General features: G+C 54.6%; 1 protein-coding gene and 1 long non-coding RNA gene across 18 annotated transcripts in view; one reads left to right on the forward strand and one right to left on the reverse strand.

Moving 5' to 3' along the window:
• The window catches only part of ZNF362 (zinc finger protein 362), a 56,430-nt gene that overhangs the window by 8,950 nt on the left and 28,367 nt on the right, over positions 1 to 19,113 (reverse strand). For 11 of the 17 annotated variants that reach the window (XM_044996036.1, XM_044996043.1, XM_044996042.1 and 8 more), the window contains 4 exons: positions 2,995 to 3,154; positions 1,998 to 2,244; positions 1,139 to 1,454; positions 37 to 261 (listed from right to left, as the gene is read on the reverse strand). In XM_044996036.1, the coding sequence (XP_044851971.1) occupies positions 37 to 261; positions 1,139 to 1,454; positions 1,998 to 2,244; positions 2,995 to 3,154 (948 nt within the window). Of the gene's footprint in view, positions 1 to 36; positions 262 to 1,138; positions 1,455 to 1,997; positions 3,155 to 19,113 lie in introns of those variants that run through there. The other 6 variants (XM_044996047.1, XM_044996046.1, XM_044996045.1 and 3 more) reach the window with 2 other exon arrangements.
• LOC123354231 lies at positions 102 to 5,446 on the forward strand. Its single transcript, XR_006574681.1, has 3 exons — positions 102 to 240; positions 2,230 to 2,344; positions 5,328 to 5,446. It is a non-coding gene; the product is annotated as an uncharacterized LOC123354231 (long non-coding RNA).

A 19,113-nucleotide genomic window follows, 5' to 3' on the forward strand; every position in this document is an offset into this window, starting at 1 on the left:
ATCGCTCCCCGTTCCCTGGGCAGCCCCGCCCCTCACCTGGTGTGCTGCTGGAGATGGGAGAGCTGGCGGAAGGATTTCTCACAGTAGGAGCAGTGATACGGCTTCACGCCCAGGTGGATGCGCAGGTGCTGGGCCAAGTAGGAGGCGTTGGCGAAGGATTTGGAGCAGTGCGGGCACTTGTGGGGTTTGGCCTCTGTGTGCGACTTGGAGTGGATCTGCATCTCCGACTTGGTGAAGAAGGTCAGGGGGCAGACTTTACACCTGGGGAGGGACAGCGAGAGGGGCCCGGGGGGCATCAGGCAAGGGCATGGCAAGCAGCACACTCAGGCCCAGCCCCCCTGCCAGGCCCCGCACCTTGGAGACATGCTGCCAGCTCTAGGACAGCGTGCAGGGGCCAGGGGCTGAGAACAGTGCGGGACATGAGGCCGTTACAGCCCCAGCCTGCCCCGGGAGTAACTCCGGCCTGGCTGCTACGGGCCAGATCCACCCCAGGACTTGTCCCATTCCCCCCCTGCCCAGCCCGGCGATGGGCACACACTGTTCTGTAGGCTGTGGGGAGCCAGTCTCTGATGGGCCCCACAGCAGGGACATGTCTGCAGAAGCTAGCAATGCAGGGACTGAGCACAGCTTCCACTCACCAGCACTGGGCATCATCTGACCTTTCAGTCCACACAACCGTCCCTCACAAGACAGGCAACTGTGAGCCTCCATTCCACCAATGGGGAAACTGAGGCACAGAAAAGGGAAGCGACTTGCCCAAGGTCACCCAGGGAATCACTGTCAGAACCAGGAACAGAAGGAACCCAGACACCCTGATTCCCACCCCGCTCCTAGAGCTGGGACTAGAACACAGAAGTCCTGGGTGCCAGTCCGTGCTCATGCCCCCACACTGGCAGAGAGGGTCGTGCATGGAGGGTGGGGCCACACCCAGCAGAGGTCTGGCCAAATGAAGGCTGTAGGGTGGCACCCGAACAGAAAGGGGCTGTTGCCATGTTCCCATGCCAGGCGCCCTCCTTCAGCAGAGGGAAGGGAGCAGCCAGCAGAGCCAGGCTGGGAGTGCCTGGCTGGTGTGGGGGCAGCGCACCAGCCCAGGGCTCCTGGGGCTGACCAAGTGGCACTCAGGTGCGTATGTTCCAACCTGTAGGTTTTGCCCTCTTTAGCGGTCTCGCCCGAGGCCAGGATGGGGTAGGGCACCACGAGGACGGGCGGCCCCGACGGGTTCTCCGCCTTGATCTTCTTCCGCCCTCGCTCTGACTTGGGCGCCCCCAGCAGGCTGTGGCCCTGGATTGTCTTGATGGAGTCCAGGAGTGGGGGGCTGGTGATCCCTGAGATGAGGGTGGGCGAGGAGGCGATGAGTCTGCTCTGACTGGTGGAGGTGGGGGTGGAGGGGGTGCTAGTGCCAGTGCTGGATTCCGAGGTGCTGACTGCAGTGGCACGGGAGGCCAGCCCCAGACCTGAAAGGTAAAGGGGGGGGTCACTGGCACACAGCGGCGCAGGGATGGAGCTCGCCCTTCTCCCCCAGGGGGCAGCTGGCTTTGGGATACTGAGCCCCCATCGCAGGAAGCTCCCCAGACAGGCGTGGCTTCCCCAGTACAGCTGATCCCACTTAGGAGACCCAAGCTAGGGGAAGGGGGCTGACCCATTGCCCCCCCAAATCTCCCAGCCCCTGAGAATCGAGGCAGAGGAGGGGACTCCCTGCAGCTGCAACATGGCACTGAAGGGTTCCAACTCCGTACCCCGTCGGCAGAAAGGGCAGCAGGTGAAACAGACCATCCTGCCAAGGGGGAGAGCATGGCTTAGGAGTGGGGGGCAGCGCCAGCCTCTGCCTAGGGATCCTGCCAGGTAATCTGGGTTCCCTCAAACACAGGGGCCCCCCCTCCTCCGGAGTCCTGTCCCCTCCTGCCTGTGCAGAGATGGACACCTCTGCCCCTCTAACCCTGCCTGGAAGCCCCTCCCTTCCCCCCTCAGCCCCCATGGTGCTGCTGGGCTGTGGTTACCTGTGACCGTGCTGGTGGCCGGCCGAGCATGCAGGGCCACATCAGGCTGGGGGACGGCCTGTGGGTGCAGCCCTGGGACCTGCTGCAGTTTGGGGAGGGACATGATGGACTGGCTGCTCTCTGCAGGCGAGGGGGGCACCAGCAGGGGCTGCTGGGAGGAGACCGAGGTGGGGGGCAGGTGAGGGGGCCGGATCTTCTCTGCCATCAGCTGCTCCTTGATTTTATTGATCAGAACCAAGTTGTCCAGCTGGGACGAGGAAAGCAAGACGCACACGTCACTGCCAGAGGCACGGGAGCACAGCAGGTACCGGCCCCACGGGGAAGCTGCCAGCCCTGGCGCAGCGCAGGTGAGGAGACACTGGCTCCCACCCCCAACTATGCCACTGTTCTGGGGCATGGCCCCCCCCATGCAGGTCCATGTGTGGCGTGGGGAAAGGTGCTCCCACCCACAGCCCCACCTCTGTGACTGCTTGGGGGAAAGAGGGGCCAGACTCCTGGAGCTGCATGCTTCCCAACATGCAGTGGGGCCCTCAGCACCGGCAGATCCCATGCCAGCACGTGGCACTGGGCGTCCACCCACCCACCAAGCTAGCTGGCACACTGTTCTGCGCTGGGACACCTGCCAAAAGCTGCCCCTCTCCCAGCCAGCTGCAGCTGGGGTATCTACCATAGACGCTGCAGACGAACAGAGGTAATAGCTCATCTAATGCACTCACCTGCCCCCTGCCCCCCAGGAGCTCAGGGCCAGATTGTCCCTTCTCACCTACCCCTGAGCCTCACAAGGGGCCTCCCTTCCCTGGCATGACGCTCCCCAGCCCAACAGCTCCGTGGGTCTTGAGACGTGGTCTAAGTGTCCAGATCCCTCCTCATCACCACTTGCCACAGGACTTTAGCAACCTTCATTTCTCCCCGGGGTCAGTCCCTCCCGGCCATGGCCCTGCCCACGGCTCTTCCCGGGGTCTCGGCTGGCCCTGCCACAGCCCCCAACAGCCACTACCTGGGATCGCGCTGCTCTGCAGCCGGACCTCACCCACGACTGCAAAAAGCTGCCCCTCCTCGCTTCTCTTGCTGCAGGGTAGGGAGGGGGTCTTACCTGGCTGGGCATGGTGGGAGGGGGCGGCCAGAAGTAGGGGTTGTTAAAGCGAGGCTCCGCCATCCTGCAAGGAGGCAAACAGAGAGAGAGTCACAGGGTGGCACTTGCTGCTGGGCTCTGTCACCCCCTCCCCACAGCTCAGTAGGTGCCACACGGCAAGGCCTGGCCAGGCCTGCTGGTCACGCACCCACCCACCCACCCCCTGCCAGGCCCAGCCTCCTCCCCATGCAGAACAGACGATGCCAGAGCTGCAACTCTGAGATGACACGGGAGCTTTATCCAGAGCCTGCGCTCCCGGACACCGCTAGGGGCCTGGGACCGACTCCATGGGGCAGGGGCGCATGCGGTGGGTTTATTCAGCGCATCTGTGCATGGTTTATCCTCCCCCGCTCCGCACACCAGTCCCACGCCCCGGCCCATCTCCTCACGCTTAGTGCACAAGTGAAATCAGTGTTGGGGCCTCTGTCCCCTGTAGGCACCAGGTGACAATGTGGGGGTCCTGCCCCCAGGGGCCGGCTGACTGCAGCAGCAGGCTGCCCCTCCTGCCCCAGGAAGGGCGATGGTCCGTGAAAGGGCCCGTGAAGCAGCAGAGTGCCCCCTCCCCCCACACCAGCAGTGTGGTCGCCATCTCGGGCAGCAGGGCTGCCACAGCTGTAAGGATTCCCCCTTCACTCCCTAGAGACCACCCACTGCTCCCTTCACTGGAGCCATCCACCTCCGGCTCTGGCTGGGGTGAGGCGCAGCACAATCAAACCCAGACCCTGCTGGAGCGGGGGGGTGCTAAGGAGCAGCTGCTCCAGGACCCTTTTGGCTGGAAAGATGGTGGCAACAACACAACCTTTGAGGGTTGAAGGCAAAGCAAGGCCAGGTGGGAGGAGTCCCCAAGGGCTCCGAGTGGGATGAGGACGGCACCCCTAAGCCCTGTGGCTCCCAGGGGGTAACCCAGATGGAGGATGCCTTCCCCAGACCATCCCTGCCCAGGAGGATCACAATAGACCCGGAAGATAATGAAGCAACAACAGCACACACCACCTCATACCCCTTCGTGGCTCATCAGGAACCCAGCGCCCCACCAGAACTCACCAGCTCCTCTCAGCAGAGAAGCAGAGACTAGTTAGGGCCCATCTAATCCAGCACTGGGGGGAGGGGGGTGTGGAGATCAGGCAGAAGAGTCCCCTGCAATCGGCTCCCTGGGCTTTGTGCAAGCGCCCCCAGCAAGCAGGTTCCCAGAACATCCCCAGGGAGACGATGGTGCAGCCGAATAGCTCCGACAGCCAGACATGCACAGCTGCTCAACCCATTTAGGAGGAACACGGTCCCTCTCCTTACAGCACAGACCCCTAACGGTCTTCCCACTCCCTCAGCAGGACGGATTTCCATGGGGCTGGCCCTGCGCTCCTCCTCTCTCCCTAGCTGTCTACCCATGGCTAACACAGCTAGGCTAGCCCGGAGGCTACGCCTCGCCTTCCTGCCTCTCATCCCATTCCTCAACAGCAACATTCGGGCCCCTAACTCACCTCTGCTCATTGCAACTATGGGAGCACACGGGTGGCCACGGCACGTGTTTTTCTTTAATCCTGCCCCCCATCTCTACACTACACTGATCCCCCTGGTAGGGACTGAGGAGTCAGCCAGGGGGGCCTAGGTCCTACCCCCAACCGCCAGCTGGAACAATCATTCCTCTTCCCTCCTTGGGTTTTACACCCGCGAATGCCTGTGCAGGGTCACCACGGCCATCTCTCTCCAGGCGATGCTCAGCTGAGATCGCAGCAGCTCTCCCTCCTTACCAGGGAGTCCCTCTGGGGATACAGGAAGGGAAGGATTTCACAGTCCCAGGCATGAATGCTATCTACGCTCACCCTCGCACACACAGCACCAAACCCTCTGTTCGCACCTGGCCTCTGCCTTTAGGTGCCTGGCCTCTGCGTTGCCCGACATGAGACCCCTGAGCCGGATTTCCAGCGCTCACAGCTCCCACTGACATCTGAAGATGTGGGGGGTCAGCGCACTTGCAAGTCTGGCCATAGATGTCTCACGCTGGGACCAGAAATCAAGGCAGGCACCCAAAAATCAGAGGCCACTTGAAAACGTAGTTCTTCATGTCAATACCTGGTAAGGCTGAAGGGCCAGAAAGCTGGAGAATTAATGAAAATGGCACTGTCTAATTTGCATATTGATGAATATGCATTTCTTCATTTACATGCAAACCAGAAATTCACTGAGTTATAATTTTTCAGGTTCATAACACACCACCCACTGCCTGTCTGCCCTGAACGAATTCTCTCTCTCCCCCTCTCAGTCGTAAGTTCCTCCCTGCAAGGAGGCAGCCATGGGAGTGACCTGATACCCGCATGGAGGCGGCTGTGGGCCCAAGCGGCACCTGGACACCTTGTGGCAACTGAAGTTGGATCAAAAAATGACACAAGTAAATAAATAAAATCTGTGCTGTCTGATGAGAAGTTAATGTTGCCAACAATCATGTAAGCAACAGGATTTTGGCCCCTGCTATAGATATTGGATGAGATAACTGGCTCTGTGGATATGGGGAAAGTGGTGGATGTGATATACCTTGACTTTAGCAAAGCTTTTGATACGGTCTCCCACAGTATTCTTGCCAGCAAGTTAAAGAAGTATGGGCTGGATGAATGGACGGTAAGGTGGAGAGAAAGCTGGCTAGATCATCTGGCTCAACGGGTAGTGATCAACGGCTCCATGTCTAGTTTGCAGCCGGTATCAAGCGGAGTGTCCCAGGGTTGGTCCTGGGGCTGGTTTTGTTCAACATCTTCATTAAGGATCTGGATGATGGCGTGGACTGCACCCTCAGCAAGTCTGCAGATGACACTAAGCTGAGGGGAATGGTAGATATGCTGGAGGGTAGGGATAGGGTCCAGCGTGACCTAGACAAATTAGAGGATTGGGCCAAAAGAAATCTCATGAGGTTCAACAAGGACAAGTGCAGAGTCCTGCACTTAGGAAGGAAGAATCCCATGCACTGCCACAGCCTGGGGATCAACTGGCTAAGCAGCCATTCGTCAGAAAAGGACCTGGGGGTTACAGTGACGAGAAGCTGCATACGAGTCAACAGTGTGCCCTTGTTGCCAAGAAGACTAACGGCATATTGGGATGCATTAGTAGGAGCATTGCCAGCAGATCAAGGGAAGTGATTATTCCCCTCTATTTGGCACTGGTGAGGCCACATCTGCATCCAGTTTTGAGCCCCCTTGCACTACAGAAGGGATGTGGACAAACTGGAGAGAGTCCAGCAAAAATGATCAGGGGGCTGGAGCACATGACTTACGAGGAGAGGCTGAGGGACCTGGGCTTATTTTGTCTGCAGAAGAGAAGAGTGAGGGGGGATTTGATAGCAGCCTTCAACTACCTGAAGTGGGGGTTCCAAAGAGGATGGAGCTTGACTGTTCTCAGTGGTGGCAGACGACCGAGCAAGGAGCAGTGATCTCAAGTTGGTTTAGGTTAGATATTAGGAAACACTATTTCCTAATAGGAAAGGTTTAGGTTAGATATTAGGAAACACTATTTCACTAGTAGGGTGGTGAAGCACTGTAATGGGTTCCCTAGGGAGGTGGTGGAATCTCCTTCCTTAGAGGTTTTTAAGGTCAGGCTTGACAAAGCCCTGGCTGGGATGATTTAGTTGGGGTTGGTCCTGCATTGAGCAGGGGGTTGGACTAGATGCCCTCCTGAGGTCTCTTCCAACCCTAATCTTCTATGATTCCTGTGAGGACGTGAGAAATCCTGGCTTTCAGATGATTTCAGGGAAGCAAAGTACAGTGAGTGAAACGCCGACGTGCCATGCCCAGGAGACTAGGGGAGGGCCACTAAAATACAAGCTCAGACCGTGAGTTAGACTCATAGACTTTAAGGTCAGAAGGGACCATTATGACCATCTAGTCTGACCTGCACAACACAGGCCACAGAACCTCACCCACCCACTCCTGTATCAAACTAATGTCTGAGCCACTGAAGTCCTCAAATCATGGTTTAAAGACTTCAAGATGCAGAGAATCTTCCGGCAAGTGACCCGTGTCCCACGCTGCAGAGGAAGGCGAAAACCCCACAGGGCTTCTGCCAATCTGCCCTGGAGGAAAATTCCTTCCCGACCCCAAATATGGCGATCAGCTAAACCCTGAGCATGTGGGCAAGACTCACCAGCCAGACACCCAGGAAAGAATTCTCTGTAGTAACTCAGATCCCACCCCATCTAACATCCCATCACAAGCCATTGGGCATATTTACCACTAGTAGTCAAAGATGAATTAATTGCCAAAATTAGGCTATCCCATCATACCACCCCCTCCATAAACTTATCAAGCTTAGTCTTGAAGCCAGATATGCCTTTTGCCCCCACTGCTCCCCTTGGGAGGCTGTTCCAGAACTTCACTCCTCTGATGGTTAGAAACCTTTGTCTAATTTCAAGTCTAAACTTCCTAGTGTCCAGTTTATATCCATTTGTTCTTGGGTCCACATTGGTACTAAGCTTAAATAATTCCTCTCCCTCCCTGATATTTATCCCTGTGATGATATACTTATAAAGAGCAATCATATCCCCCCTCAACCTTCTTTTGGTTAGGCTAAACAAGCTAAGCTCTTTGAGCCTCCTTTCATAAGACAGGTTTTCCATTCCTCGGATCATCCTAGTAGCCCGTCTCTGAACCTGTTCCAGTTTGAATTCATCCTTCTCAAACATGAGACACCAATTCTAGCCACAGCTCCTCCGCTGCCTGCTGCTGCTATTTCTATGCCCTTTCTTCACCCTTATTCTGAACCCAGCTCTCATACGGTTACCTTGGGGTAACCAACATTCACCCATTTTACAGGCCAGGTTGACACGAAAAAGTTGTGCTAGCAGAGCTCCGTTGGCTATTCACACCCTAGGTGACATGCTGGCAGAGCCCCCAGTGCAGATGCAGCTAAGCCAACAGAAAAAAGTGCTTCTGTCACCACATCATTCAGGGAGGCAGTGTTACTACCGGGCAGAAAAGCTCCTGTTGACATACCAGGGGCCATGCTGACATAGGCCCTGTAGTGTAGACATGGCCACAGATAACTGAGCACGAGGGCTCGTTTTCACTCCCCTTCTGCCCCTGAGTCCTGTACATGCACAAAACCCCTTCGTGAGTATGAAGGCACTTTTAACTCCAGTTGGCTGGCCCATCAGGGTCCGGGTTATCGCTCAAGTTAGCACAACTCCTCAGCTGTGAACACAACCACACTGCTACTAATCCAATCACTCCGGGCCACCTGTGTGTGACTTCACAGCATGGCCGCTCTCCCTTGAACTAGGTTAACTTGAGCTGCATTAACTCAATGGTAGATCATGCAAGTGAACTGTTACGACCTAGTGTAAGAACTTGCAGAGTGTCACTACAGGCAGAGCTAGGAACAGGATCAGTAACACAGCCAAGTCTCCTCCACTTTGCCACGTAGGGGCTGTCTGCCCTGCGGAGTTAGGGCATGTCTGCACTACAATTTTAAGTCGACCTACGTTAGGTGATGTCCATGCTACCCTTCTTCTGTTGGTGGTTCCACTGACTGAAGAGGGGCCCAGTGGGAGGCTGAGAGCCAAGGCTCTCAGCTCCAGGCAGCTCCATGCCAGGAGCCTAGCTGCCCCCGAGCTTCTTGGCCCCCCCCCCGGGCTTGGAGCGGGGGCGTTGTGGAGCCACCAGCTGAAGTAAGGAACGCAGGTCTCACCCTATCTACACCAACACAAGCCCTACACCTCTCGTGGAGGAGGAGTTATGTCGTCTAGTAGAGCACCTACGTCGGCGGGAGCATGGCTGTAGTGTAGACACTAACTCTGTAGTGCAGACCAAGCCTGAGCCTGGCTTCTTACCAGGGTGTTTGCCTGCCCCCCCCCCGCCGTGCCCCATCCCCCCCATAAATCCCTTTGGCCTGAGTGTGGCACTGCTTCCACCTCAGGGTAGCTGGCCCAGCTCGGGGAAGGGTTAGAACCCAGGTTCCGCTAACACTGGTAACCTGCCCACCTTGCGATGAGGATGCCACACAGGTGCTACCAGTCCTCTAATGCCTTCCCACCATGCCCCTCACGTGCCAGGACAGAGAAGTTCTCCCACAACTCCCTGGGGAAGAATCACAGAGTGGCTCAGGTTGCTGCAGCACAAAGAACCACGCGGATGTGCTCCCGATGTCCTAGCGACACCCACAGGGGAGTGCAGCACCCGTGAGGACACGGTAAGCCAGGTAGGGTTTTGCAGCGCTGCTGCTCACACCTGGGCTAGGCTAACCCAAGTGCCAATCATATGGAATAACTGCAGTGAAGAGAGACCCAGACTGTTAGAAGGAACATGGCAAATTAAACCCACAGTAACAAAGGGAAGCTCCGTGTTACTCTCTAGCCACTTGTCCACGTCGATATTTGTGACTCTGATAGTACCTCCATGCTAGCTTCAGTGGTACAGCCCTGTGTTTGCACTCAGAGCTCCTAACCCGACTGGGGAGTGTTGTGATATTTGGCTGTGGAGTCTGGAATCACTAAACCACCGTCTGCTCCCAGAGCCAGGAATCCTGCTGCCCGGGTGAGCCGTTGCCAGCTCACACACGTGTCACCCACCGGCAGTGCGTGTGCTTCTCCCCATGTACGGGCCAGTCCATGCAAGGGGAATAACACACCTTCCTGAGCAGTTACTCCTAGAGCTAACTGGAAACAGGTCTGTGCTGTGGATCTGAATAGTGAGAGTTTAAACCAGAGGTGGGCAAACTACGGCCCGCGGGACCGTCCTGCCGGGTCCCCGAGCTCCTGGCCCCTCCCCTGCTGTTCCCCCTCCCCCACAGCCTCGGCTCGCTCACTCTGCCCCCGGTGCAAAGCTCCGGGCAGCGGGACTGAGCTCCTGGGGCTGCGCAGCTGCAGGGCCGGCCTGACCTGGTCTCTGTGCTGCATGGTGGCGGTGGCGTGGCTGGCTCCAGCCGGGCTGTGCGACTGTAGTGCTGCCAGCCACTGGTGCTCCAGGGAGCGCAGTAAGTGGGCAGGGAGCGGGGGGGCGGGGGGTTGGATAGAGGGCAGGGGAGTTCGGGGGGTTGTCAGGGGGCGGGAGTGTGGATAGGGGGCGGGGCAGTCAGGGAGGGGAAAAGGGGGTTGAATGGGGGCAGGGGTCCCGGGGGGCAGGCAGGAAGGGGGGGAGGGTTGAATGGGGCAGCAGGGGGCAGGCAGGGGCAGGGCTTCCGGGGGTGGTCAGGGGACAGGGTGCGGCGGTGTGTGGATGGGGCAGGGGTCCCAGAGGGGCTGTCAGGGAACGGGGGGGCTGGATGGGGCAGGAGTCCCGGGGAGGGCAGATAGGAGGTGGGGGCCAGGCCATGACCCCCTCCTCTAACTGGCCCTCCATACAATTTATGAAAACTGACGTGGCCCTCAGGCCAAAAAGTTTGCCCGTCCCTGGTTTAAACCCTGTTGATGATCCACTATGCAGGAGAAAAAAATATATTTACCTGGGAAGCTGGCTTAGCTGTGGGAAGGATTTTATATGGCAAAGCACTGCTTTTAGCAGTGAATTCGGCTGGTCTATTAAAAGGTGTTTCACTATTGCATCTGTTTGTTATCAGTGGGAGCTGTCCCTTTCAGAACCAGCTGGAGACAGAGCAGAGGGTGCAGGAGATGTTTCCTCTGTCCAGAGAGGAGCAGACCCTGCCTGTGACAGCGCCACTAAGGGCAGAACCTGATTTAATACATTCATTTTCCCACCAAGCAGTCTTGTTCCCCAAGGTGTAACATGGGTGCTTATGGGCACTGGATCCCTCAGGGCACTGAGAACCCTGGGCCTGTAGGTCACCAGTGCAAACCCAGCCCAGCAAACCCAGCACAGCTGTTTGGGGGAGGATCTGTTCCAGCTCCCACATCCCAAACTCACCACCATGCTTTGCACTAGACTGCAAGCTCTTCGGGGCAGGGTCTGTCTCCTATAAGGTGGCCCCTCACGCATTCCCAGAGACTCTGGTACCTCTGGGAATGGTGTGAGCCTGCCCCTGCCAAGACCCCACCCCCACCTGGGTGACCTCAGACGCACGGTGCATGTCAGGTCATGCTATGTGGGAGTAGGGCGGCACGCCCTCCTCCCATGCAGTGGGACCTCGCACGCAGGCCACATGGAAGGGAGGGGACATTTTTCACTGCTCTGCTCCCGCCAGAGTGACCACGTGTGCGAGGTCACGCCAGCTGCGGCGGAGTGGCACACTCTTTAAAATGGCATCCCGTCCGATACCACACAACCTCCGGTCCAATTCTATGAGACTGCCAGACCCTGCAAAAGCAGGACTGCCCGAGAGGCTGCTGGCCTGGTATCTTCCTGCATGTCTGTGCAGTGCCTAGCACAACGGGCCTGGGCTTAGCAGGGGCCGCATGGGAGTGCCTCAGTTACTATGAACGTAAGAGAGTTAGCAGCACTGGCCCCATGGCACACACCCTGGGGGGAGCTCAGACACAGACTAAAACACATGATTTAATCTCATGTTCGGGCCCAGCTCATGACATGTAACTGCAGGGGGCGGCAATATGGGGCTTCTACATAGCACATATATGGGGGGAGTTAAATATCTTGTGGGGCTTCTAACTCCCTTCTGCCCAAGGAGCAAGATATGAACCCAGGTCTCCCAGCCTAGCTAATCTGACCCCAACTCCTCTTAAAATCCCTCCCTGTGGTCTCCAGGGCATTTGCCTTCCCCTTGTGACTGTTTTGTGCTGTGTGTCCTGCTCAGAGTCAAACCATCCCCTTTGCCTTGTACCCGCACCTCTTCCAGCTGCCCCATTTCCTGAGCTGCGGGGACCCGCTCCCGACACTGGGTCTGCCTGCTGCACTCCCACCAGCACTCTGGATCTTCCCGCTGAAGGGACCACACTGCAGCTGCTGTCTCTACCCCCGCTTTTCTTTACGGCTCTCACAAACCCAGTCTCCATTGCATTCGGCTCCCTGTTGGGGAAACCAAGCAGCTGCCCTTCCTTAAAAAACAAAACGTGAGAGGCAGTTACTCGGTGCCTGGGAGAGCAGGCCAGAATCAGGAGCATCCCTGGAAACTGGGCAATCTCACACATCTGCATGTCACCCACTGACACTCCCAGAGAGTCACATTTTAGCTCCACCCACAAATAATTCTCTCTCTAAGCCCCACCCTGAAGGGATGGCCTCAGCAAGCGGGAGGAAAGAGCAGCAGCCTTTAAACTGGTCGCTGGAGTAAAATGCAGTGTTATTGCAAGTAAACTACATAGGAGAGTAGCTAAGAATCCTGCCTAGCAACCTAAAGGAAAGCTGACGTCCTATCCCGGACCTAAAATCCCAGGACACGGAACAATGACAGCTTGTTCTAAGAACGGGGATCACTTCATAACTTTCCAAGCCGTTAATACTGATGTTCCAGCTGGGGCAGGATTAAAAACCATAAACTTAGGGCTTGTCTACACTTAAAATACTACAGCTGTGCCTCTGTAGTGCTTCAGTGTAGACATACCTTCACCGACAGGAGGGATTCACCCATCAGCACAGGGAATCCACCTCCCCGAGAGGAAGAATTCTTCCATCGACCTATTGCTGTCTACATGGGGACTTAGGTTGACTTAACTAAGCCGTTCGGGGTGTGGATTTTTCACATCCTTGCCTGACGAAATGTACCTAATTTTCTAGCGTAGACCAGGCCTCAGTTTCAAGGCTGTTGGCTGCAAATGCCCCAGTATCACATATGGGTTGAATGTGACAGGATAAGACAGAGGAATCAGCAACACTGGTGATCCATCCACCGCAAAATAAATAAATAAATAAATAAAAAATCCCTGAATGCGAGGATAAAAATTGCGCTTTGTAAAATGCAAAAGCTTGGGGTTGTAGAAAATCCAAATAACCTACATCTCGGATTCATTCTAGGGCTGTAACTGAAAAGCCAAATATAAGTGCAGATATGCACTGAGCCATATGATTTAAATAAAGACATAAATGGAAACATGATCCACTGAAAACTGGTCAAGGAGCAGTAGCTAAACTCTCTCAAGAAAAAAAACCAACCTTCTCAGTATTAGATGCAGGCCATGCATTTTGGCAAGAGGAGTCAGATGAATCAAGCACTAAGCTAGTGACTTTTAATATGTCATTTGGATATTAGAAGTTGAAGTGAATTCCCCCTGTAGGTATTAGTTCTGCTCCTGTGGTATTTCAAAGAATTACTGCACAGACTTTTCGAGGGTTACAAGGTGCTCAAGTTATGAAGTGAATAACGTTTTCATTTGGGCTGGGCAATGAAAGACTTGGGCAAGTTTGGCAGACAGTGAGGGCAAGACACCAAAACTCAAAAACCCTTTCAAAGGTCAAAAACCAAAGTCCAACTGAAATTTACCTTAATGGCTGATCCAGATAAACTAGAAGCCACATCTGAAATGTCTTGTCTCACAATGTAAAGTGGAGGCAAATATTTATGGGGATGATAAATTATTTGGAAAAATTCATTCCAAATCTATCACTGGCTAATAAAAAACATTTTAAAGGAAGCTCAGAAAAGTGGCAAGAACATAATGACCTGATATAAACAGCAGTTTAAAGCCCCAATTCTGTGAAGCTCTTAAACATGTGCTTAACAAGGTCTCACTGAAGTCAACGGGACAATTCACATGGGTAACAGATAAATGTATGCGTAACTCTTTCCAGGATCAAGGCCTGCATCACTGATTACTAATCTACTAGTTTTAAAAGAGGGTTTAATTAAGCCAGTTGCAGCTGCCCCTTCTGCCAGACTGAGTGCAGGCCCCTTATACCAGAACAGTAGCCACTTGCATTTATACTGAGAACCCTAAACGAAGGAGAAGGAAATTGTCCAGACTGAAAAGGAGAGGTTGAGTATTGGGACTGGCTGTGAAATTCATACGCAGACAGGATGGATTAGATTAGCTGCATCAGAAAGGAAATAATAGTGTAGAATTCATCACAAAGTTTCTTTTGCACTACCTACAATCCACAGTGTGGTGACTTCCATGTGGAATATAAATCAGTCAAGAACTGGATTCCCTTACTAGGGAAGTAAACAGATCAACATCACCTGATGCCAAGACTGATGAACGTGAATGTCAAGTAGGGAGGCATCTGCCTATTAGTATTTCAAAAATTAGCAAAATTTCATATTAAAACAGAGTGAACATGAATCACCAGTTTTACAAGGAAAGGCCAGCAGTATTAGACCTGAAACTGAAACCCCACTGGCCAGTTAGGGAAGGCAAGGAAAAAGATTTGACTGTCAGAAACTCTGAGATGCTCAGCAAAAAAACAAAAAACAAACACACATTGCCATCATTGAGGTATCAAGAAATGCAAGCAAAGGCCAAGAGAGATTTTGTTCTTGCCTGAAACAATTGCTCAAATAAGAGACATGCCTGCTGGCTGTAATGCATGTAATCATTTCCCAAGAGCAAAACCAAAATCAGGCAACACAGGATCAAAACGTGCCAAAGCGACTGGAGCAAAAGCTGGGGAGAGATTTATTTCAAGTTGGCAAAGAAACCCATTTATTCATTACTAGCAAATTCATGGAGACGTCAAACTCTCAGACACAAGCAGCACTCAGTGCTTACTCAGATCCCATCACAATCAGCAAGACCTGAAATTACCAAAGCCCCTAATTACCGACCCAGCTCTCACGCGCAGAATCTCAGGAATTTGCCCTGACCTGCCATCACCTCCTTGCCAGTGTATCCCAGGGTAACGGGACAGCCAAGAGAGTTATCCGGACAGTGAAAATCTCCCTCAAAGAAACTAACCAAGACAGAGGTCTGTGTCCAGCCCTGCTGGAACTCAGAAATATGCAGAGTGAAGGATCTGTTTTCCCAGCACACCTGCTACCAGCCAGACAAGGTTTTGCCTCCCATAAGGCTGCAGTTGCTCAAAGCTACAAAAAGAACAGACTAGACAAATACACAGTGGAAGGAAAGCAAGAGAGACAGAAACTTGCGTAGGACACACACACACAAAGCCACTGTCCACGCTGCCGTCTGGACATGCCATCTACCTGGGAGCAGCAGGAAGGCAGCAAAAACTGTTACCCCACAGCAGAGACACAATTACAAGCTGTTGGAAACAGACTGTCTGGGCCGGAGAAAGAGAGATTTTCCTGAAATACCCGAGATGTGCCAGATACCTGCTGACGCAGGAGAAAAAGGTGATAACTGGATTCCTCACGGAACACAGGATACAAGAGGCTCTGTATCAGCAACCACAGGAGCATGCCAAGTACAGGTATCCAGGGCCATCCCTAGAGATTGTGGTGCCCTACGCAGCCCCCCTACAGGGGGGCTCCAAGGGGGAGGGGCTGCACCCAAGGGCTTTGGGAGGCAGGAGCAGCCAGTGTAGGAAAGCAGCAGGGGTCCAACCCGCCCCTGTACTCACAGGGCGGCGGGAAGTGGAGTGACCTGGCCCCAGCCTGCTCGGCTCTGCTCCCCCGGCTCCCAGGCTTGGAGGAAGGGGGGAACCACCCCCCAGCACTCCCTGGCAGCGCGGCTGGGAGCCAGTGTAGCGTAGTGGGCTGGGGCAGGATCACTCCACTTCCCACCGCCCGGTGAGTGCAGGGCGGACCCGACCCTGGCCCCTGCTGCAGTCCCCCGGGACACATGGATCAAGGGACAGGGTTTGGGGGGAGAAGGGGTGGAACAGAGGCAGGAAGAGGCAGGGTGTGGGCGGAGCAGGGGTGGGGGCTGAGGGAAAGGGGTTGGGCAGGGGTGGAGGCAGCTTTCCTAGGCCCTGCTGTGCGCAGCTCACAAGGGGCCAGCTCAGCCACCCAGGGGATCGTGCTGGCCGCTGGAGCTGGATGCAGCATGCAGTTGCGTAGGGCACCAGGACATTTGGGGCAATTTGGTGTATGCGTATTGGTAGGGACGGCCCTACCGGTATCACCAGGGTTATCACGTGCAAATTATCCAGACTCTCAGGTAGTGCCTCGCTGAAGCCTCACTATTAAGGGGGCACTCTCAGAAACTGGGTTTGAAAAAAAAATACTACCACTATCTAGTGAACAACGTCTCACCTGCATATCTCATAGTGCTTTCCAAAGGGGTCAAGAATCCTGTGGCACCTTATAGACTAACAGACGTTTTGCAGCATGAACTTTCGTGGGTGAATACCCACTTCTTTGGATGCAAGTCTTGCATCCGAAGAAGTGGGTATTCACCCACGAAAGCTCATGCTGCAAAACGTCTGTTAGTCTATAAGGTGCCACAGGATTCTTTGCTGCTTTTACAGAACCAGACTAACACGGCTACCCCTCTGATACCAAAGGGGTCAGTGAGCCCATCACCACCACGCAGGTGGGGACGCTGGCGCACAGAGAGGGGAACTGACTTGCCCCAGGGCACCCAGTAAATCAGTGGCAGAGCCAGGAACAGAACCCAAGTCTCTCAAGTCACAATCCTGGCGTTAGCCACTAGACAATACTGCCTCTCCAGTAGAAAAAAAATCATAGTTGACATTGGGCAGCTATCCAACCGACAGGCTGGATTGTTCCCCAACATTTGCCCCTTGGGTGGAAATCATACCCCCCACCCCTGACACTAGGGCCATTAGCCTGTGACTTGGGCACTCCAATCCCGCTATGGCTATTTATTGCCAATGGGACTCCCAAGCCCCATTTGTGGATGCTAAAAATGTAGCTAAAAGAATCATCCCCAGTGGAAATGACAGTGGGTCACTCCAGCCAATCAGGATGTTTGCCCCCTCTCGCTGAGTGATCTCATCCATTCCCATGGCCAATCAGGATGTCTGCCCCCTCTCGCTGAGTGATCTCATCCATTCCCATGGCCAATCAGGATGTCTGCCCCCTCTTGCTGAGTGATCTCATCCATTCCCATGGCCAATCAGGATGTCTGCCCCCTCTCGCTGAGTGATCTCATCCATTCCCATGGCCAATCAGGATGTCTGCCCCCTCTCGCTGAGTGATCTCATCCACTCACATGGTTTCATTTACCATCTTTACACTGATGACTCAACAGCTGCCTTCCTGTTCCTGACTTGTCTCCCTCCATCCAGTCCTGGCTCTCTGACATCTCCGGGATGTCTCGCTGTCAGGTTCAACTTAACATGCCCCAAACTAATCTTTCAGCTCAGCCTCTCCATCACTGTTCAAACCCCACCATCCTCCCTGTCACTCAGGCCTGTAGCCTGGGAGTCATCTTCCCTCTCCTGACACATCCAAGCCGTGTCCAAGTCCTGCTGTTTCCTGCTCCTCAGCATCTCTGAGAGCCATGCTTTCCCACCCAGGCAGCCAAACTCTAGTCTGAGGCCTCGCGGACACCTGGCCTTGTCTCCAGTCCGTAAAAAATGATGCTGATAAAATAACCCTCTTTGCCCATCACACCGCCCATGTCACCCCTTCTGTGAATCCTTCCACTGTGCAGAAAATTCAGGTTTCTTGCCATCAGCATCAAGGCCCTGCCTAACTCTGCTCTGGTCTCTTATCTGCCCCCTCAACTCCCGCAGCGATGCCAGCCTTGAGCACCACCTCTCAGCTTCTCCCACCATCTGTTTCCTCCTACACTACCCTTATGCCAGAAGTGCCACCCCGATCTATACGACTGTTACCCTCCCCAAAACCCACTTGTGCCCAGATGCCTACAATCTCCCATTAACACTGGCCAGCTTGCAGGGCAGCTGGGCACAACTGAAATTAGCTACTTAGCAATAGAAAGAGAAAGTGCTTTCAAACGATTCAGCACAGAGCTCAACCATGGGACCTTATCACTGTCCTCTGTGCTTCTCTCCTACTGTCTATTACACTCACTTGTGGAGTCCTGGTTTAAATTACATTATGTACCCTTCAGGGCAGGGACTATGTCTTCATCTGCTTTTGTACCGACACTGCATAATGGGCTTTTGGGCGCTGGGCAATGCAAACAGAAGTGACTGGCCCAAGGCCACACACTGAGTCAATGGCAGAGGCAGAATTAGCGTACAGGCACTCCTGGCTCTCAGCCTGGAGAGCTGCAAAGGAGACACCTCTCATGACATTAGTTGGGTTTGGTCCTGCTTTGAGCAGGGGGGTGGACTAGATGACCTCCTGAGGTCCCTTCCAACCCTGAGATTCTATGATTCTATGACATCAAAGGGTGTTCAAATGCTAGGGAGGCCTGGATCTAAGATACTTTTCAATAGGTCAATCCCAAGGAAGCAAGGTGCCCTAACTTTGCCCAGCTGGGGACCAACTCTGCATCTTTCCCGGACCCAGCTGGCACAGAACAGATTTCCAGCTGCCCTCACCTGTAGCACAAACGCGCATGCCAGAGAGACTGGATCCCAGCATGACATGACTGTGATCTGGAAGGGAGGTCTGTGGGCAGACGGAGGTGGCTGCAGGCTGTACTGTACAGCTCCAAGGATCTCTGTCTCGGAGTCGCACGTTAGCAATCCCTGTTCTGTTAGACATTTGCTGCCTTGGGATGCCCTGGCACAGCAGCTTGGCTCTGTGCTGACCTCCGGGGGGAGCTGAGGAACACAATGATTTTCCAGTAATGTCTCAGTAATAAGCATTTGTTTTCCCCCAATGGCCCCTGCATCCTCACTCTAAATCCCAGTCATCAGAGCAACTGTGGCTCTTGACACAGCCCCCTCCAGTCCCATTAATAACTCCCCAGCTCCCACCGTCTGCTGCGCGACTCACGCATCCCGTCCGCGAGAGATCCCGGGGGGCCATGGGGAAGGCTGCGGAGATGCTTTTCCTGATTAGCAAGTCAGCTGAGGGCACTGCTGAACCTCATGCCTGCAGCCCTGAGAGCGGGGAAACACGGCTCCTGGTGACAGAGCAGGCCCTGGGAGCAGGAATGGGGAGAGGAACTGGCTGGTGGGGCTATGATGAGGAGCCCAGTCGGATTCCATTCCTACAGCACCCTGATGCCAGTAAAGGTATTTAGACTCATCTGCTATTACAACAATGCAGCTCTACAGCTACTGACCCGAGTGGCTGGCTTGTGTTTCCTGCGGCCCGGGGGACCGGAGTCTCCATGGCAATGCACTGGCGCCGCCCAGACACCGGGAACACATCTAC

The sequence above is a fragment of the Mauremys mutica genome, chromosome 21 (assembly GCF_020497125.1).
Source record: "Mauremys mutica isolate MM-2020 ecotype Southern chromosome 21, ASM2049712v1, whole genome shotgun sequence".
NCBI classification, from domain to species: domain Eukaryota; kingdom Metazoa; phylum Chordata; order Testudines; family Geoemydidae; genus Mauremys; species Mauremys mutica.